At 45.3% G+C, this 21047-nt stretch overlaps 1 protein-coding gene, 1 long non-coding RNA gene and 1 other non-coding gene across 6 annotated transcripts in view; 1 reads left to right on the top strand and 2 right to left on the bottom strand.

The window, feature by feature from the left end:
• Ido2 (indoleamine 2,3-dioxygenase 2) overlaps positions 1-15710 on the bottom strand; it is a 44242-nt gene extending 28532 nt beyond the window's left edge. Inside the window, exons 1-2 of one of the 4 annotated variants that reach the window (XM_087901167.1) lie at positions 15337-15710; positions 5558-5653 (exon numbers count right to left, since the gene is read on the bottom strand). Coding sequence is in view for 2 of the 4 variants with exons in the window: in XM_087901166.1 (XP_087757292.1) it covers positions 5558-5653; positions 15337-15495 (255 nt within the window). In the remaining 2 variants the exon portion in view is untranslated. Of the gene's footprint in view, positions 1-233; positions 354-5557; positions 5654-15336 lie in introns of those variants that run through there. The other 3 variants (XM_087901166.1, XM_085680599.2, XM_087901168.1) reach the window with 3 other exon arrangements.
• On the bottom strand, positions 9032-9154 carry LOC125414576 (U6atac minor spliceosomal RNA). The gene has a single exon (XR_007236315.3). It is a non-coding gene; the product is annotated as a U6atac minor spliceosomal RNA (small nuclear RNA).
• Positions 15711-17410: 1700 nt separating the features above from the next.
• Positions 17411-19234, top strand: LOC125414552 (uncharacterized). The gene is made up of 2 exons (XR_007236300.3): positions 17411-17617; positions 18720-19234. It is a non-coding gene; the product is annotated as an uncharacterized LOC125414552 (long non-coding RNA).
• The last annotated feature ends 1813 nt before the right edge of the window (positions 19235-21047 follow it).

Here is a 21047-nt window from a genome sequence, read left to right as displayed (position 1 = left end):
CCCGGGTGCCATCTGCTCATCCGCTCATCCCTTTGGCACTCTGCACTTCGCTGCCTTTGCCCCACAGGCGCCTCAGAGGGCGGGTGCCACTTGAAGCTGCTGGGGACACTGGCTCCCTAGGGGTGGGATGGACCCTGAGGGTAGAAGGGGTGCAGAGCCCTTCCTCCTCCCGCCGCTAGGGGGCAGGGTCTGCCTGCTGTTGTGGTGGTGCAATCAATGACGACAGTAGTTACCTGGTACTCGCTACAGGACGCTTAATTTAATGAAGAGTGTCTGAAATATGACGCTGAAGCCCCCATGCAGGATCCAAAGGGCAAGACTGTCGCAGAGGCATTTGCTAACGTCACAGAATCAGGAAGGAATGAGGTGGTTCTGCGGACTGACCACAGCCCAACTCCCTTGAATCATGAGTCACAGGTTTTGTTCGAAATTTTCCAGCAGCCACAATTTTTTTTAAAGCGACAAAGAAGTAACATTAGTTTTAAAAATGTACTTTGTTGAGTCACTGTATAAAACATATATTTCACATGTAATCAGTATAGAAATCTTTCAAACTCTTGAAAATCTGTTTTGTCTCCCCACTTTGTCCTTGGCCGCATCTCAGCTGTTGAAGAAGGCACCTACCTACAGGACAGCCTCGGTATAAAGGAACAATGTCCTTTGAAACAATGTTTTCTGAACATTGCAGGGTTGCTGGCCTCGCCTTCTAAACATACAGATGATTCAAAAAGAAACTATGGGAACTGAAAGGGAAACGCTGTCTTTGTAGTTAATCCCTTTGCTATCACAAACAACCACTGATGGCCACGGACAACGCTAAACGCCTTTTACCTTCTGGAGTTGAACGTAGTGGCCACACATTCCAGAATTTTCCACCGTTCATTTTCCAAGTTCAGCTCTGCTCTCGTTTCAGTTTTGTTTAGAACACAAAGAAGTGAGTTTCATTGTGACATTTTCATGTGTGTGTGTTTGGGGGGAGAGAAACTAGAGGTTGATGTTCCTTCATACACACACACACACACACACACACGGAGTTTATTTTCATTATTTCTTTTTCTGGCATTTGTTTGTTGTTGGAAAGGCTGCTTCTTTAGCTCCATGTTGGTTTGCTTGTGCAAACTTGATGGTTAAGAAAGGTTGCCATTCACTTGCCTTATTGACAGCTCTAACTGTCCAACTGTACTCACCATAAGAAGCAATGGTGTCTCTTTAAAATGCATATATATCATATGTAATTATATATATTATATATAATAATGATAATAAAATATATTGTATGTTATAATTATATATAATTGTTTTTATTGAGCTATATTTTTTCCCATACCCTCCTTCCTCTCCCCTCCCCTTCAACCCTCTCCCAAGGTCCCCACACTCCCAATTTACGCAGGAGATCTCGTCTTTTTCTACTTCCCATGTAGATTCGATCCATGCATGTTTCTCTTAGGGTCCTCTTTGTTGTCTAGGTTCTCTGGGATTGTGAATTGAAGGCTGGTTTTTCTTTGCTTTATTTCTAAAAGCCACTTATGAGTGAGTAGACACGATATTTATTTTTCTGGGTCTGGATTACCTCATCCAATATGATATTTTCTAGATCCATCAATTTGCCTGCAAATTTCAAGATGTCATTTTTTATCTGCTGTGTAGTACTCTATTGTGTAAATACACCACATTTTCCTTATCCATTATTTGGTTGAGGGGCATTTAGGTTGTTTCCAGGTTCTAGCTATGACAAAAATTGTTGTGATGAACATAGTTGAGCACATGTCTTTGTAGCACGATTCAGCATCCTTTGGATATGTACTCAAAAGTGGTATTGCTGGGTCTCGAGGAAGGTTGTTTCCTAATTTTTTGAGAAATCGCCATACTGATTTCCAAAGTGACTGTACTGGTTTGCATTCCCACCAGTAATAGAGGAATGTTCCCTTTACCCCACAACCTCTCCAGCATAAGTTGTCGTCAGTGTTTTTGATCTTGGCCATTCTTACAGGTATAAGATGAAATCTCAGAGTTGTTTTGATTTTCATTTCTCTGATGACTAAGGATGCTGAGCATTTCCTTAAGTGTCTTTCAGCCATTTTAGATTCCTCTGTTGAGAGTTCTCTATTTAGGTCAGTACCCCATTTTTTATTGAATTATTTGTTCTTTTGATGACCAATTTCTTGAGTTCTTTGTATATTTTAGAGAACAACCCTCTTTCCAATGTGGGGTTGGTGAAGATCTTTTCCCGTTCTGCAGGCTGCCGTTTTATCTTGTTCACTGTGTCCTTTGCTTTACAGAAGATTCTCAGTTTCAGGAGGCCCCATTTATTAATTGTTTTTCTCAATGCCTGTGCTGCTGGGGTTACATTTAGGAAGTGGTCTCCTGTGTCAGTGCGTTCAAGTGTACTTCCCACTTTCTTGTCTATGAGGTTCCATGTGGTTGGTTTTATGTTGATGTCTTTTGGACTTGAGTTTTGTGCATGATGATAGATGTGAATCTATTTGCGTGTTGATATCCAGTTATGCCAGCACCATTTGTTGAATATGCTTTCTTTTTTCCATTTTATGTTTTTTGCTTCTTTGTCAAAAATCAGGTGCTTGTAGATGTGTGGATTGATATCTTTGTCTTTGATTTGGTTCCATTGGTCCTCCTGTCTGTTTTTATGCCAATACCAGGATGTAAAAAACACCTTTTTAAACTTACAAATTATTGAGAATGGCTGTAAAATGCCAGGCACATACATATCAGTGCACAGCAAGTGTGTAAACATACTTTAAAATCAGAAAATGGTCTCTTCGGCATCCATACCACACCTGGGATGGAAGTGATGTTAGAAATTTAGTGTGCTGGCCCAATGTCTGAGGTTTTGTGCTAATTATATTTTTGAACTGCCAATTACTGCTGTTGAGTGGAAAATACGTTACTGCTGTTTGTGGGTACCCTGACTCCTCAGGGCATTACTGAATTGTGTATTTAATCAAATATTATAAGATGTTATTTAATTATTTATTTAACCTGGAGAATTTAATCTCAACATTCTTTCCTCGGAGCTCAGTAAATACTCAAGAGCTCTTCGGCCCATTCCTGCCGCCCTGCTGACCTCAACACTGAAGTGCTGAGTACACACTTCACTGAGTACAACACTGAAGTGCTGAGTACACACTTCACTGAGTACAACACTGAAGTGCCTGAGACACACCGGGTACTTGGGCACAGCACTGAAGTGCTGAGTATTCCTGAGACACACTGGGTACTTGCACTCAGCACTTCTGGAGCCTATTGCAAAGCATCCTCGGCTGCAACATCTGGCAGGATGAATATGTACAAGACAGGGTATTTGTTTCTATGCAGGGTGGAAAGAGTCTTTTTGAAGAAACACTTACAGTTCCGGCATCCAGGAGGCTGAGACAAAAGGACCTCAAATTTGAAGCCAGCCTGGGTTACTTATTAAGACCCTCTCAGAAGGTAAACATGCATGTCTCTGCTTCTATCATTTACATAACTATCAATGATATGCACGCATCCACATGAGCAGATGTTCAATAATTGTGCACATATAGCCTACCATACACTGTCTGTTGCTCGGTAAACCATACAGCAAAGATGTATAAGAGTGGTAGAGAGGGGCTGGAGAGACGGCTCAGAGGTTAAGAGCACTGACTGCTCTTCCAGAGGTCCTGAGTTCAATTCCCAGCAACCACATGGTGGCTCACGGCCATCTATAATGAGATCTGGTGCCCTCTTCTGGCATGCAAGCATACATGGAAGGATATGCTGTATACATAATAAATAAATAATTTTTTAAAAAAAAAGAGTGGTAGAGAGACACATACACGTGTGTCTGGCCTCTTAATAGCTGTGCGTTTTCATTTATTTAACAGACGTGTTTGTTAAGGGAGATTCAGGGCCTTCACCTTTTATCCTTTCATCTTTGATTTTTTATTTGCTATCGCTATTTAAAATGACTATGACAAACAGCCCTGTATATTCATTTTTAGTTTGTTTTGAGTGAGTATTTTTGCAAGATGGAGCCATACAAATGAACTAGCGGCAGCAAAGAACATGCGTATTCAACATCTCCATTGATGTTGGTACCTTGCTTGTTCCACAGAGCTGTCCTGTGGCTAGTAACTAGCTAATCAGTACAAAAGAGGGTGGACGAGGACAGAAGCCTTGGTTTGTGGGTTCCGTCACATTGGGAGACCTTCCCCGCCAATGTCCATCTAACACTTTTGTGGGTTCTGGTTTTCAGCTATAGACAGAAGCATGAGGCATTCCCTCTCAGGGTGGAACATCCTGTGAGGAGTTTGGGGGGACAGTGTGTATGTGCTTCAAGCCCACAGCTTGACTGGGGGTAGTGCGCTCACAGCAGGTTTTCTAGGGGGTCAGAGGTCAGCGTTCGTTCTTTCCTGATAGTATTCTCCGTCTTATTTTCTTCCTTCGATGTTTTTGTTAGGGTAGTGTGTCCACAGTGTGTGCAAACCGCCTCTGTGGGTCCTTTCCCAGCAGGCTTTGCATGAGCTTTGTACAAAAATAAAATAAAATAACTTGGGAGTTGTGTTTTCTTGCATGGGGCAATTTCAGTCCTCAGCTTCAATGGGTGAGGACTGGGTTTGAGTGAGGGGGGTGTTTATCTAGGCTGTTACTGGGGCCAGCTGCCCATCCTGATTTCCGACGTCCCGTGGGGCCATTCGATAAGTACGTCTCAATCAGCTCACAATCAGACGTTAAACACCAGCAAAGAAAGCCCTGAAAGATGGAGGGCTGTCTCATAGCTCTGAAATCCTACGGCCTGCTTCTTATAGATGTGGACAAGAAAGGGGAGGCCCCGTGCAGATGTGGGTGCTGTTACATGGCAGGAGCTGTGAAGGGGCATTTACAAAATCCATTGATACTCACAACAATAAGACGAAGGCTTCCTCCATTTCTCAAACAAGGGAGCGAGATTAGGAGGCTCTCTCCAGGTTTCGTGCCTACTATGAAATTTCTGAATCAAAGCATTTTCTCCTAGCATGCCTTCTGGAGAGAGATGGCTCCAATTCTCCTAGGACCAAGAAGCCATCCTCTTCTGTGCCTGCCCACTCTGTCACAGATGTACCTCATATATGTTCATGCAAATTTTAGTGTGATGTCTCTGGATTTCATTATTTCTCCAGAGCCGTGACTGAGCCTGAATTTATAAGTCAGAAAGACTTTGATTCAGCCAGTATATCACATGCTATATCAATGATATGTTCCTCGATAAGATCAAGGTAACCCACTCAGGGGTGGCAGATCACCCATCACGTGACTAGAGACAAGGACACGCCTATCTTCCTACTTCCTCCCCTTCATTTATTTTAAATGTTTATCTGTGATCTTTTTCACGCAAACACGATGAAGACTTGGTATGTTGCAGGTGTTTTTTGTGTGAGCTAAGGAAGACAGATTTGAGGACAGTCTCGGCAGCATGATCGGTTCCCTTTGCCGGGTCAATGGTCCTAACTCCCACAAATTCGGGAAGAGAAAGGCTGTGAAGACAGAAGGAGGGTTACAGCAAGCGGGGGTGGCGTGAAGAGAAGAACAAAACATGTACCTTGTACACGTGGGCCCGGAGCTGGTGGCTCTCGATTAAGTGAGGAAGTTCCCTGGCAATCTCCATCCAAGGCCTGTATTGATCGGGGAGTTCTTTCTGCGTTTCAAAGAAAAACAGCTCAGTGTTTTAGATCTCTATGGACATCAGCTTTGAACTACTCTTTAGGAGAATTCGAGTCAGCCCAGGGGTGCAAACAGAGCACACTACTAGCCTGGCCTGAGGCTAGACTAGCCACACAGACTTGCGGATGACGAGAATCTTATGCTCACTTCATTTAGCAAGGGAGGGGGAAGTGCAGGCAACCGGGTCCCGATGCAAACCACATGCTTCATTTTACGGGCTTGGGACTCTGCAGAGAACAGAAGTGGTTAATGCTTCACCTGCTGTGGGAATGAAAAGGGACTTTTTCACAGAATCATGAGCATGGGGCCTGGTTTTGAAATCTGAAAGTGACTTTTTCTTTTCTCCATTTTTGCTTTTTTGTATGTTTAGTCTTTTGAGACAGAGTTTTGCTACGTAGGCCAGGTTGACTTTGAACTCAAAATAGTCTGTGTCGGCCTCGCAAGTACTGGGTTGTGGATACAAGCCCTCAAGTCTATAATTTTATTTTTATTTTGAGGAAGTCTCTGTGAATTGCCCCGGCTGCCAGGAACCTGGCAAACCTCCTGCTTCAGCCACCAGCCCAGCTAGAATTACAGGCTTAAGCCACCTGGTCTGGGAGCATCTATCTCTGTGAATCAGTTTGCACTGAGATCCATCTGCCCCCATTTGTCTGTGGCAGCTTTTGCATGCAAGCTATAGTGCTGAGAAACTGCAGAAAAAAAAGCTGCATGCTATGCCAAGGACGTTTCCTTGGCCTGCCAGAAAATGTTTGCCAAACCTGGATGGAGCCCAGTGGCTTTTCAGTGAGCCGGTTGTCCGAATTCATGCATGGCCCCTGAGCTGCGGAGGAAAGGGACGAAGACCGTGTTTGTGAACTGAGTGACTGTGTGATGGGTGAAAACACGAAGAGGAAATGCAAGCAGAAGGCAGAGCAGGCAGAAAGCTAGTTCTCAAGGGGCAGAGCGTACACGTCTGCAGACATTAAAGCTGTGTGCCCAGCAGTGTGAGGTTCGGAGGGAAAGTCGCTGAAAGGGAAACCAGAGCATGCTGCGGGCATTTCAGAAGCTTGTGCAAACTGAAAGAAGAGAGTCTAGATTAGCACCCCAGGAGTGTTTACAAGGCAGATACAGTAATTGGCTCTATTGGCACAGATAAAGAGAAAGTTCTCAAAGTTCACTGAGCCATAGAGAAAGACCACACGGAAGTCAGAACGTAGGAGAATTTGATGAAAGGCAATAATCAGAAGATCAAAGGCATCTACATAGAGTTAAAAATAAGGCTTCCCAACAGGGCAGTGGTGGTGCACACCTTTAATCCCAGCACTTGGGAGGTAGAGACAGGCGGATCTCTGTGAGTTTGGGGCCAGACTGGTCTACAAGAGCTAGTTCCAGGACAGGCTCCAGAGCTACAGAGAAACCCTATCTCAAAAATAAATAAATAAATAAATAAATAAATAAATAAATAAATAAATAAATAAGACTACCCCTTAGCCACAAAGCAACAGAAGGAAGTGCATGCTAGTTTCTCCAGTTGTTGCTGCTGCTGCTGTAGAACTTGAGGTCAGGGTCTCGGATGCTGGGTTCAGATGCGCCTGTGTTAGGGAAGTGTGGGAATATGTGGCTGAACTTTTTAGGAACTATGTTGGTGGAAGGGAACCTGCTTTCCCCGAGGTCTTCTAAGTAAGTGAAGCAAACAGTTCATAGTCCATTGCTCTAACAGGAGCAATGGGAAGGAGGAGAGGAGGGCACTCAAGGGCAGCAGAGCCTGGAGAAAGGAAGGAGCCTGGAGGGAAGGGAGCTGCATCCTTGAGGAATGAGGAAGGAGGGAGATGCTGCATTCTGGCAGAAAGAGAAGCAGGAGCTAGAGGCTTGGCTTCCTGGAGACCCAGTTTTTCAGCTCACTGGAATGAAGTTGAACAAGTTTACGGGACTAGAGAGGGGTTAGCATTACACTAAGAATGGGGGAGAGGAGTTGGATCTGACCCTGAGCATCGTGACAACATGGCCAGGAAGTTCGACAGTACACATTTGGAGAAGTAGCGATCAACAAGAGACCCACATATCACTTGGTGGGGGGTGGCTTTTTTCATGAACACCTGCATATCCCAGGATTCTGGGCTCAAACTCCTGGTTAACCTGCAACTATAGTCATTTCCAACATCTTGCCATAAACTCTGAAATGTTTGGACTTTAATTAGTCAATTCTTTTCTTTCTCTGACTCTGAAGTAATTCCAAACTGGAAGCCTTGAATTGAACTACATCAGGAAGGGTGGTTGTAGCTCCTTAAAGATGGGGGTGTTGCTGGGGAAGACCGGCATCAGACTCGGTCATTAGTCTCGTGACTTGCCTACTTCTGGGAGGCAGAGTCTATGCTGATCCACTCACCTCACCTCACCCCACTCCAGCCAGCCTTTGTCCCGGGCAGAAGTCACTGATGGTGTCCTATTCTCCAGAGATAGGGGCAGAGCTGAAGAGAGCTGACTTGAAACTGATGTAAGAAAAGGATAGCAGGAATAGAAGCAGAAGCTGGTCAATCGCTCAGGGGCAGAGCACTTGCCTAGAGCTGTGAGCTTGACTCTCACCCTTAGTACTAGAGAAAGAGACAGAAACTAGATAAAGACTGATAAATAGATGGCAGAGAGATAAAACATAGATAGATGATAGCTAGCTAGCTAGCTAGCTAGATAGATAGATAGATAGATAGATAGATGATAGCTAGATAGATAGAGATATATAGAGATAGATAGATAGATAGACAAGATAAGATAGATTTATGCAGATAGACCTGTGAACTGGTGACTTGTTTCGTCTCACTGATATGATCCTTACATTTTAGAACAGACTAGCATACCTTCTGCTTACCCTGAAACAGAAAAGCACACATGTGAAGTCAGGAGGACTCAGATGACCCTGGAGTGGGCAAAACTGAAGAAAAACTGTCACTATTACCTGTACCTTCCTTTCTTTGGCACCTAAATAAGGACTCCCCCACTCAGAGTTAAATTAAGCCTGACTGGATTCTGCCTTCCTAGTTTCTGTGAGAAACCTTAAATAGCTTGAGACTCTAGGCTGCGGGCTGTTTTTCCCATTAGAACCCAGAGGGCTGCTGCCTCTCTTCATTCCCAACGTCTTATGTTTGGACTTCTGCAAACAAACACAGCCAGGAGCCGTCCAAGTGTGGTCAGAGACCACAATACCTGTATCCCTTGGGGACTGTCCAACCCACAGCCTTGGCCCTTATCCCAGGCACATACTCCACTCTAGTGGAGCCCTGCAGCCAGGGACCCCCAGCTAATGCTGACACTGCCTGAGTTGGACAACCACCTTCAGGGACTAAGCCTTGCAAGTAATCCAGACAGAGAGGAAGAGTCTGAAAGGTAGTTTGCAACCTGCCTCAGTAGGAGGCAATGCCTCCCTCAACCACGGGTGTTGCTAGGTTCCCCGGCCTCTTCAATTCTTCCCCAGGAGAGTACTGAACACCCTCTCATACAATACCACAAGCCATTTAAAATGCATTCTGCTGCCAGCCTTTCCTTTAGAGAGTGAGAAAAGCCCAGAATTATGTTTGTTACTCTTCACTGCAGGATTTCGTGTTGCAGCGTTGGAGACAATAGAAGCAGGCAAGAGTCTCCTTAGGGTGCAGGCGTCCTCTCTGATGTCAGTTCGTACTGTACCTGTCGCAGTCACTTAATTAATTGATTAATTAAACTTTCTTCCCCAAAGGATGTGCCTTAGCCCTTTGATGTCTGAGGTCTAAGGTCTCTAAGTTCCTCTCAAGTCTGGTTGTCCAGGGAATTTGTTTTACAAATTCAGATAGACTGTTTTATATCTCCACATAGCATCGGGGAGCCAAGAATCAGCTACAAGGGCTGTGTAGAGAGGAAAAGACCTTTGGGGCCTCTGGGATTCGGAATTTTCTGAAGTCCGCACGGTCCTGGAAGCTTGTCAGACACCTACAAATTCCCCATGATGGGGCCTGTTAGTATTTGTGAGATGACATAGAATGTGGTCTGGTTTACCCCTGACTAAAACCTAAGGGCTCTGTAAAGCTGGGCATGATGGGAAGTGTTAGCTCATTGAAGAGAACCTGCCTAGTGTATGCAGCAACAGCAAAGAATAACATTAATTAATTAATTAATTAGTTAATTAATTAAAAAGCCAAATAAACAAAAAATAAAGAGTACTTTCAGCGCAGAGGATGGAAGAGAAGTCCCAGAACCGCCTAGCTGACCTAGAGAACTTCTGCCCAGCTCTAATTTAGTTTCATTTTTATAACAAGGGAGCTGTAAGCCAGAGGTGACTCTTCAGGTAGGTTGATCAAAACTAGCTGAATAAAGGTCTCGGATAAAGGGCCAGAGCAGGTGCTAAACACCTCTAACTTCATTGTACTAAATGCTACATCACATGCTCCATGACTCTCTTGGTAACATCACAGTCAACAGTTGCTAGGGGAATGGCCAGAAAGAGCCATAAACGTTAGGAAAAGAAGGCTAGAACCACAGGTAGGACCACAACCTGAGTTCATCCCGGGTCCCACGAGGTGACAGGAGAGAACCAATTCCTGGGACAGTTGTCCACTAACCTCCAGAACTCCAGAAGCCCACTGTGGCATCTGCATTCATATTCTCTCTCTCTCTCTCTCTTTCTATTTCTTTCTTTCTTTCTCTCTCTCTCTCTCTCTCTCTCTCTCTCTCTCTCTCTCTCTCTTTCTTTTCCTCCCTCCCTCCCTTATCACAGAAACCAAACACAAATTAGAACACCCTCTGAGTGAGTCACTCTGATTGTACTCAGAGCCTTTTATAGCTGGGCCAGAGTAGGAAAGGTGAAATGGGCCAGGAGGCAATGATGGTTGTCTGAGACAGTCAAGTTCATTGCCAGTGGCTGTTTCCAGAGGGTAAAAGTACTTAATGACAGTAAGTTCAGTTGCTCAAGGAAGAAAAGTTGGTTCCAGGCCAAGGGCCACATGGTCGTGTTATAATCTTTTATATATGATAAGACAGCAGAATACTGTTAGGTTCAAACCGGGGACAAATGGCTGAGGTGACTTTAACATATCAAAGCAGACCTGGCTACCAGCTTCCCCCAGCATTCCTCAATACCTACCTATTAAAGCCCCCCATACCCCACCCCTACCCTAAATTCTCTTTATCCTATGGGATAGGCTGTCCTTTCCCCAAGATGACCTTCCCTATGCCATTCAGCCATTTTGGTTACCAGTTCTCTCTTTGGGGCCTCCTGGCTGCTGTACCTGGCTCCCCTACTTTCCCCCTTTTTTCCCCTCCCCCGTCTCTTCACAGGGCACAGGACCATGTCCACTCTGGGCTCTCCTAGATGTCTCTGCCCCCACCTATGTTCTTCCCTTAATCTCCAATAAACATTCTCCTCCCCCATACCTAGGAGCAGTCATGTCCTTTGGTTTGTTTCTTTCTGTTTTCTTTTGTTTTTTATTAGGTCCGACTGCCTGCTTCTCCGTTGTCTCTCCAAATTTTTGGTTGCAGTATTACCGGCCCCCAAACCCCACACTTCAGTCATTATAGCCTCCTTTATTACCGCGTGCATCCCAGTCTTGGTCAATGTCAGCCATTATGCAATCTCCTCTTTGCCTTGACACCTACTCTGGATTGATGGTGACTCAAGGCCCCAGCATCCCGAGTCAGATGTGCCCAGAGGCCATCTGCGCTGACCTCCCATTGCAGGGCAACGCTAGTTCTTCCTCTCTGTCTTGTCTGAAAAGTACAGCCTTCCGTGGCAATTCATCTTCTACCCTTTCTTCCAACCAGTTGTGGCCGGATGCCTCAACCAAGTGTTTAGAATTTCTTCTGAAGGCAAAGGCACGGGTTTGTTTTCTGGAGGGTTATCCTCAAGGTCACTCCTGTCAGTCTGTCTGTCTGCCTGTCTGCCCCAATGGTACATGTACAATGTCTTCTGATTGTCAAGTCTAAGGGGGCTCCAATTCCCCAGACTCCAAAATGCAATTCAAATACCCAGAAATGAGCTCAACCCGGACTACAGAAAAACTTCTGGTGGTTAGGAAAAAGCCAACATCCCTCAGGAACTTGAGAAACTGGTTCCCCTCTGCCTGAAGGAGCCTCTGCCCTCACCTCAGGCAGAAGGAACATCACCTGTGGCACCAGGCCCCTTCAGTATCACAAGAACCTGTTACCCACGTCAAAGACCATGCGGGTGCCCTAGCCCTTCTCACCCCTGCCCCAATCCTAAACTCCCTCCTGCTCGAGCTCCCCTCCCGCCAGCTTCTCCCTCTCCCTATGACCTTGCTATTCTTGCTAATTCTCCCCTACCCCAGCTCTGCTCTCTTCCTGTTTCTCTAGCTATGCTTTCCCTGTTCTCTATACCCTGCCTTCTCCCCTCTCTCTCGCAGACAGCCCTCGCCATGTCAAGTCAGTTGGCCATGCTCAATCTACTTCTTTCTCTCTCTGCTCTGGGCTCCTCCAGGTGCCTCTGGCTGTTCTCGCTCTCATGTCTACAATAAGGATCTTATTATCAGTTCATCTACTTGGTGTTAGTTTTGCAGGTAAACTATTTTCCAGCCCTTCTAGAAGGTTCTGTTGACTGTGGCACCTTCATAGCTGGTTTGTCTAGCTTGTTCTCTCAGTCAGCCATCCGCCAGCCCATGAGACTGGAGCCTGAATAAACAGGGTGGGTGGGGCTCAACATTTGGGTTGTTTGTGAAAACTCCCCTAATGGTTTCAACACACTGCTCAGGAACCACCGCTCTCACCTGCCCTGCCCTTAGTGCTGTGCAAGGAAATGTCTCAAGTAGCAGTCACATTGTGTTTGTGAAGGATGTTAAGTCATTTTCCGGAGCCTGGCGTTGCGACTCTCAGCTGGGCTGCAGCCCAGCCTCTTACTGCCTTTTTGTCAGACTGATCTTCTTGCATTCTTCGTCTCCCTGATGCACACAGAGAACAGACATCTTATCAAAGATTTTTTGTGTCATTTCATAGATAGGAGGAGCGATTTTCCACAAAGACACTGAAAATTGGAAGTCTTTGGTTTACAGAACCATTCTGCTAGAGCCTGTATAACGTAATCTACTGCCCCAAAGCCAGATTGCCTTCTCAACCATTAACTAACTATGTTTAGTTTAGAGAGACTTCTTGGTAAGGATTTGTTGTAAGGAAACCCAAGGACCCCCTGAAGGAGATGCCTGAAGGGCCGCCCTCCTCACTGCCCATGGCCTGAGAAGAACAGATCTTGGCTATGCCCTGGAGCAGAGGATTGGGTCCCACCCACTACTCTTTCCCAACCAGTGATTGATGTGTTGAATGTGTTGCAACACTATTTGTCCAGTGAGTCTGTCTTGCCCTTTGGGTCAGCCAGGGCCTGATTCTAATCAAAGTTCCTTCACTCTCCTTTACCAGAGAAGACACTTAAGACCCTCACACAAAAGAAAGAAAATTGAAAGAGAAACGAAAGAGTCATACTGAAAGCACTGGAATATAAGTGAGTCACAGGATGGAGCCAGAAATTTTTCTTTTCTGTGTGAGCAAGACTGGGGATTTCTTTCAAGGGGTATCCATCCACCAAACCACAGCATAGCTCCTTCCTAACAAATGGGAAGAGAAGTTGACGCTGCTATTTTGTCTTCTGTGGTCCCGACATTTATAAAAAGGAAAGCGACAGAAAAGTCTGACCCGGTGTTTTCCTGAATGCACCGTTATCTTTCTGACTCAGCCCACAGTCTTAGTGATGCCAAGGGCGTGTCTCATCAGCACTTCCTCTCCTGTGAACTTGGAAGGATGGGAATGTACTGGAGCAAAGTCGTGCGCGCACAGTCCTGTGTGCTTTGTGGTACATTGCTTGGTTGACCGTTTGGTTTTGTTTCTGTCTTGAGACAGGGTCACAGGGTCTAGAACTTGTGAGCCTCCTGTCTTCCAAATACAGACATACACACACCGAGGGAGGGGGCGGAGGGGGGGGGCAAAGAGACAGAAAAAAAAGACAGTGAGAGACTATGAGAGTGATAGGGTGACTGGTGACACAGAGGAGCCTTTTGAAAAAACAACCTTCAGAGCCCCTCCCTCAGGAATTCTCCCGAGGACTTTAAAATCAATTCTCAGAACAAAGAAGATATCCACCTTTTAATAACACTGTTGGGGCATTGGGAAGTCGTGTCAGGTGCTTTAGTTTAGCATGGACTATGTGACATGGAGCCTGGAGGAGTCAGGAACCATAAGTAAAAAGCTATCATGTATGCTGGGCGCTGGTGGCGCATGCCTTTAATCTCAGCACTCGGGAGGCAGAGGCAGGCAGATCTCTGTGAGTTCGAGGTCAGCCTGGGCTACAAGAGCTAGTTCCAGAACAGGGTCCAAAGCTGCAGAGAAACCCTGTCTTGAAAACAAACAAACAAACAAAATCTATCCTGTCAGAGTACAGACTGCTTTTTAGCTCTCTGTTTCAGAGAGAGAGCTGCAGGAAGGCATGGCTTAATTCAGGCTGCGAGATCTGGCCTAAAGGTTCAGCCCCCCCCCAATTAGAACGAGTACCCCTCCACCCCTCCAGCTTGCAAATGTGAGACTGAGGTCACAGCTAACCGCTTTCTGTAGAGAACTTAGTTCTTCCCGTCCCTTTGTTCCCTCCAGTAACATTAAAAAAACCAAGTGAGGAGTTTGTCAGTAATCCCAGTTTTGAGGAAGCTGAGGCAAGAGGCCAGTCTGGGCTACATAGTGATACACTGTTTCAAATCAGAGCAAACAGAAGTCTCTTTGCTATAGGTATTTGAGTTCCTGGTATTTTTAAACAACAGTAAGGGAGGAACTGGCCAGAAGCAAGATGTCCATGCTGATTTTAGCAGTTACAGTGACCACGACATTGAATCCCTAGACTTTTAACTGAACAGCCTTACACTCACTTGTGGTCAATTTTTAAAAGATGCCAAGAGCCTTGGCTTTGCCACTAGCACTTTGCCTGGACACATCTTCCAAACTCAGACTACGTTTAATGAGAACAGCCTGATACAAACTGGCAGATACATAGGAGCATGCACAATGTGTTTTCCAACGTTCCTTCCTCATCTCAGAGATTCCTGATACCATCTAATCTTTATCAGCTCTGAACACACCAAAGATCCCCCATTGTCTCTGTTGCCACCAAGATAAACTAATTTGTACTAACACAGTACACTGAGCACATCGGCTGCTCATTCTCTCTGCTGGAGTACATGGCAATCTTGTCTCCAGAGCAGAATGGATCTCCAGTGGGGACATTCCATTATTCTGCGTTACACCCTGGGAGAGGTCACGTGCCCGCAGCACTGAGCTGTTGATCCAGGGCCCTACTTGCCTTCTCTCTGATAGCACATGGGCCCAAAGCAGCTTCTTTATTAACCAACGGTAATAAAATATACTCACAGCATACAGAGGAGAACCCCACATCACCCCTTTGCTTCTGATGATTCAGGTTTTGCTATATAGATTCCTTAAGTATATTAACTATATGGGATATATTTAAGGAATCAGTAGGCAAACACTGCGGCTCTTTGTGCCATCCCCTGGGAATCACAGGCCCATATTTCTAGCATCCTCCGCTGGCTGGTGACTTTGTATTATACTGACCCTTATAATAACTCCCTCCCCCATAAAATAATCAAACAATCAAGATATCAAACAATCAAATAATCAAACAATTTGGGCTAGCCGGGACACAGCAGTCCTTACCAGAGGATTCTGAAGTAGAAAGCCATACTCCTCAGAAATGTGATATCTTCCCAAAGACAGTGACGTCACTGGCTTCAAAGTCTGCCTTTGAGGCTCCATATTCTCGCTTGAGGTATCCATCTGCCTGCGCTGGGGAAAATGACTGACTAGGAGAAACATCCAGGTTCGGGCAGCTTCCCAGCTGTCCTCTTTTGACTTAGTCCAGCTGTGAGCTGCTTTGGCGGCAGCAAGGAAGAACCTTGCCCAGAGGTTGAATTCCAGGATGGTCACAAAGCTGTTCTCAGACAAAACCAGGTAAACAGCGAAGATTAGGAATTAAAACACACAAGCAAACAAACTGACTCTAAGAGTCCCCCTGCTTTTCCTGCCTTATTCATAAACTATGAGAAAGTTGCCTTTAAACCCAGGCATGAAGAGCTGAACTCTGGGAAAGGAAAGATTAACTTGACTCTCAGTTGTGGTTGCTCAGATCCACACCCAACACCCAAACGTTCGGTTCCTGAGGAATTCTCACAACTTACTGGCTTTTAATCTTTATTTATGTTTTATTGGAGTTACTACATTCTTCTTTTTAAAAATTAATTCATTTATTGAAATTAAACTTTATCATCTCCTCTTTTGGTTCCCTCCCTCCAAGCCCTCCCATGTCCCTCCCTTGCTCCCTCTCTACTTCATGGCCTCTTTTTCTTTGTTGCCGTTACCTATACACGCATAAATAGATAAATCCAACCTCTCAGTCTGTTTAGAGTTCCTTGTATGTGTAAAATTTCAGGGTGGACCTCTTGATACGTATACACAAGGGAGGTACAGTAAAGAAGTTGCTAACATGACCGCTCCATAGTTTGTTTGCTTTGTTTTGTAGGAGAGAGAGAGAGAGAGAGAGAGAGAGAGAGAGAGAGAGAGAGAGAGAGAGAATATCCAGAGGCATCTGGAAGAATTCAGAGAGAAAAAGAAGTAGTCTGACCATGGGCAGTGGACTGGGCAGGGCAGGGCTGTCTGGGAGAGGGGAGAGGACAGCAGGGGACAGACACTAGAAAGGACAATGGGAATAGCGGGAATGGAGAATAATGAGAAGAACTGTATTATAAGAAGGATGAGCCGCTGGGGTGGAGCAGGGGGAAGCCCCTGAGCTGGAGAGGATTTAGGAGGAGGTGGGAAGGGCTAGGACGCCAGCATGGATTTTGAAATATGTAGCAGGTCCTTGTGACACTGAGGGAGCCTGGAGGCCAGCAAGGACTTAGATATGCAACCGCAGGTAGCCAGATGTCCCTTCTGCCAGAGGTAAGGGAAATGACTCCTTTGGGTAGAGGGGATCCATCTTCACAAATTCCCGAGGAACACTGGCTTTTATCTAACTGCCAGAAATCCTATAGGCCAGACTGAACTCACTTCTGGATGTCTGGACTGCCTTTTAGAGTTTGGGGAACTGGAGGTTCCTTTGGACCTGAAAACGTTGGATAACCAATTAGGAGGCTCGTCCCAGGGGAGACCACTTCTCCTGTTCCAGAGCAAACTTTTAAAAGTAGAAATTGCCTTGGTGGTGGGAAGAGGCAGGAGGAAGAGTCCAAGAGCAAAATGGGAACCTGAGGAAAGAGTGGGTTTGGAAGAGTAGTCCAGGTCCTGCTTCAGCGTGCACGGAAAGGTGGCACTGACCACTGCTTGACACTTTTGATCAAATAAAGGATGACCAGATACTTAAATGTTTGCTTTTCAATTGTGCTTTCTTTTTTAAAAAAATTCTAGAAAATTTCCTAGAGTTTATTTAGTATATTCTGATTATGGTTTTCTGTTCCCTAACTCCTCTCAAATCCTCTGTTAGGAAAACTCCTAAGACGAGCCACTCCGCCGGCACAAAGAAATACAATCAGGTTAAATCAAACCAAATTAAAATGCCCGTGTATTAATAAATTCAGCATTCTCGGGTGACGAAGAACATGGCAGGCGAAGAGTACATGCAAAACCCAGGACCACGTGTTCCTCCTCTGCATGTCCACGTAAATACCCTGTGAGAGTAGTCCTGACCCTTCCCCGGGTAGGGGTCAGGACCTAGCATGCTGGGATTTGGAGTCCAGACCAATGCAACTCCCAGGCCAGGGGCTGGGATGGATGCCAGGGGCAGAGGTGAAGCTCCCAACTCAACATTACATTCTCATCTTAGGATTTTTCCTAATATTTGGAGGTTCCACCGAAGGGGTTCATTTTTTCCTGCAGGCCCAGGGTCTAGGGCTATGCTGGAATATGCCCTTTTCATGTGCTCCGCCAGGAACATCAGCTTCACTTGGTGAGTTACCCTTTATAAACTACATGCTAGAAGAGTTTTGGGGTGACCCGTTCACTTTTTGGGCTTTTGTTAAAGTCTCAGCCATGCCAAAAGCCTGATACACGCGTGGCAAAGGCCGGGCCTTTTGCAGAGATGATTTTTGGGGCAGGGAGACGTTCCTGACCAACTTATCATGGACCCCAGTTTTGTTTTGTTTTTTTAACTCAGTGCTCCGGATGTGGGAGTCCCCTCTGTGTGCTGTGATCACCATTAAAGAATAAAGAAACTGCTTTGTACCTATAGCAAGGCAGAACTTAGGTGGGTAGGAAAAAGCTAGGGTGAATGCTGGGAGAAAGAAGGGTGGAGTCAGAGAGAAGCCATGGAGCTGCCACCGGAGACCACCACTATAGGCAGAACTGTCTTTGAAATTCCCTGCTTTGTGGAAAAGTCTGCTGGATACTATGAGCCTGTAGGCTGAAGATGGATGCTCCAACGGTACAGAAGAACTTTGAGTGACTGTCCAGGCAGCGAGATGTCTCTGTCAATTCCAGAGTTTTGGAAGTTGCTTACAATGCACTTCCTGTTTACTTAGATAATAGTATATCCTTCTGGAGTCTTTGATGGAGTTGAAGAATTTATATAGTTATAGTTTTTCTTAGTTATGATAAACGATAAAGTGGATATAAATTTTGTAACTGTAATTCTTGCTTGATAACTGTTTTGTTCTATGTAATTTTACTATGTTAAAGTTAAAGCCTTCCTTTTTGTCTCAACAGAGAAGGGGAAATGGTGTAGGAGGTCCTTCTGTCTGCGTGTTGCCTTTATTGGTTAATGAATAAAGAAACTGCTTTGGGCCTATAGCAGAGCTATAGGGGAACAGAGCTAGGTGGGGAAAACTAAGCTGAATGGTGTAGGGAAGAAGGGTGGAGTCAACACCAAAAGCACCTACACCAGCTCCTGGGATTTCACCATTAGTACCAGTTCTCCTAAATCAAGGATACCTGTGAACTCTTCTGGATTGAGGACACCTGCCAAATGAAATCTGGTTTCTTCTGCTATTGTGTCTCATCCCATGGCTAGCTCCATTTCATAGGGCCAATAATAACAATATTTTTTCTCCTAGCCACCTGCCTTCGCATCTCCCTTAAAAAGAAGCTGCCTGAGTTCTACAGCAAACCGGATGCCACCCCAACCACACCGTTCGCTGAGTGTGAGAGAGCCAACTTTTAGCTCTTCCCTCTTCCACATGGTCCCGTGCCTGTAGGAAGTAGCCAGACTTGAGTCTACGCCCCTTTTTCCAAAGAGAGCCTAAATGTTAGGCATAATTATCACCTCAACTTCCTATCACCCCTATATCCAAAAAGTCTGGAATGTAATATTAAGTTGGGAACATCACCCCAGCCACTGGCATCCATCCCAGCCCCCTGGCCTGGGAGTTTCATTTGTCTGAACCCCAAATCCCAGCATGCTAGGTTCTGACCCCTCCCCAGGGAAGGGTCAGGACTACTCCCATAGGTGCCCAGAGGAGGAACACGTGGTCCTGGGTTTTGCATGTACTCCCCAGTTTTTTGTGTCCCCTGCCATGCTCTCGGCCACCCAAGAATGCTGCATTTATTAAAACAAGAGTATTTTAATTTGGTTTGATTTGACCTGATTGTATTTCTTTGTACCGGCAGAGTGGCTCGTGTTAGGATTTTTCCTAACATCCTCTCCCCGTCCCCACCCACCCAAATCTACACCCTTTCTTTCTCTCTCATTAGAAAACAAAGAGGCATCTAAAATAATAGCTAAAACAAAATAAAATGAGAACGAACAAGTGTAGCAGGCGAAGGCATTGTGGTTATGCCATCTCATGAATGCGTTCTTCAGAATAGTGCTGAAACTGGCCTCTGTTCTCTTGGACCAGCCCTAAATTCCTTTGGTAAGCTGGTCTCTGGATTGACCGCTACAGACTCCCACAGTATGGGACTCTGACCTGAAAGTTTAACTGCTATCTCTCTACCGCTGTAAACAATCCTTGCTGGTTGCAGATGCTTTCTGTATGGGTCACTGAATGAAAACGAGAACATGATCCCTCGGGAAGGATCCAGACTGACCCAGACCATGGGGTGGGGGGAGGACAGCAAGTAAGAGAGGAAGAAAAGAGAGAACACAGATGGACGAGAGAGGACCCTAGGACCAGAAGGACAAAAAGTGTGGCATAGCCAAAATGGCAGGTTTTTATAGGAATCAGAAGCTGGAGGAAGGGAAGCAAAGCCCCAGACTGGAGACATTTAGGGTAGGGGGATGGGGTCAGAGACTGAGAGCAGCCAGGAGGCTCTGTCACAGGTACTTGAGAATTTGCATATGCTAATAGGTACCACAATTAGTCACTTGTCCTGAGTTTCTTTGGGACCAAACAGTAACCTTTTTTCCTTCTTTCTCTCTCTTTCTTTCTTTCTTTCTTTCTTTCTTTCTTTCTTTCTTTCTTTCTCAAACAAACTGGTGATCACAAACTGGCAGTTATAGCTGCTTCCTGCTAATCTTCTTGAGAAAATTAATAAAGACTCCATTCAACTTATTCAGGCGTCTTTGGAGTTTTTCTCTTCAGGTACCCTAACACAAGAAAAGCACAAAACAAACTAGGATTCATATATTTTTAACCATACCAGAAAGTTTGAAATAGCCTGAACAGTTAACTAGATTTAACTGCCTTTTGTCTTAGGGTTTCTCCTGCTGAGACAAAACACCAAGGTCAAAAAGCAAATTGGGGAAGTGATGCAGGATGTCTTTCTGTATATGTGATGCTTTTATTGGTTAATGAATAAAGTTGTTTTGCCAATGGCTTAGCAGAGTAAAGCCAGGCAGGAAATCAGAACAGAGATAGAGAGAGAATAGGCGGAATGAGAGGGACACCATGTAGCTGCTGAAAAAGATACCCAGAACCTTAACTGATAAGTCACAGCCTCCTGGCAATGCACAGATTAATAGAAATGGGTTAATTCAAGATGTAAGAGCTAGCTAGAAATATGCCTGAGTCATTGGCTGAAGAGTGTTGTAATTAATACAGTTTCTGTGTGATTATTCGTGTCTGAACAGTCAGGAAATAAATGCGCAGCCTCCGGTTACAGAAAAGTAAGGGTTTATTTGGCTTACACTTCCTTGTTGTTACTCATCATCAAAATAAGTTAGGACAGGAACTCAAACAGGGAAAGAACCTGCAGGCAGGAGCTGATGCAGAGACTATGGAGGGGTGCTGCTTACTGACTTGCTTCTCAAGGCTTGTTTAGCTTGATTTCTTACAGAACACAAGACCTCTGGCCCAGGAATGACCCCACCCACCATGGGCGGGGCCTCCTCCATCAATCACTAGTTAAGAAAATGCTCTACAGCTAGGTCATATGGAGGCATCAGCTCAAGTGAGCTTTCCCAAGCTTCCCTCCTTTCCGATAAGTCTAGTTTATCCATCAAG

Source organism: Myodes glareolus, chromosome 23, assembly GCF_982192425.1.
Source record: "Myodes glareolus chromosome 23, mMyoGla1.1, whole genome shotgun sequence".
NCBI classification, from domain to species: domain Eukaryota; kingdom Metazoa; phylum Chordata; class Mammalia; order Rodentia; family Cricetidae; genus Myodes; species Myodes glareolus.
Note: the sequence above shows the minus strand (reverse complement) of the source record. Positions and strands in the feature narration are given on the sequence as shown.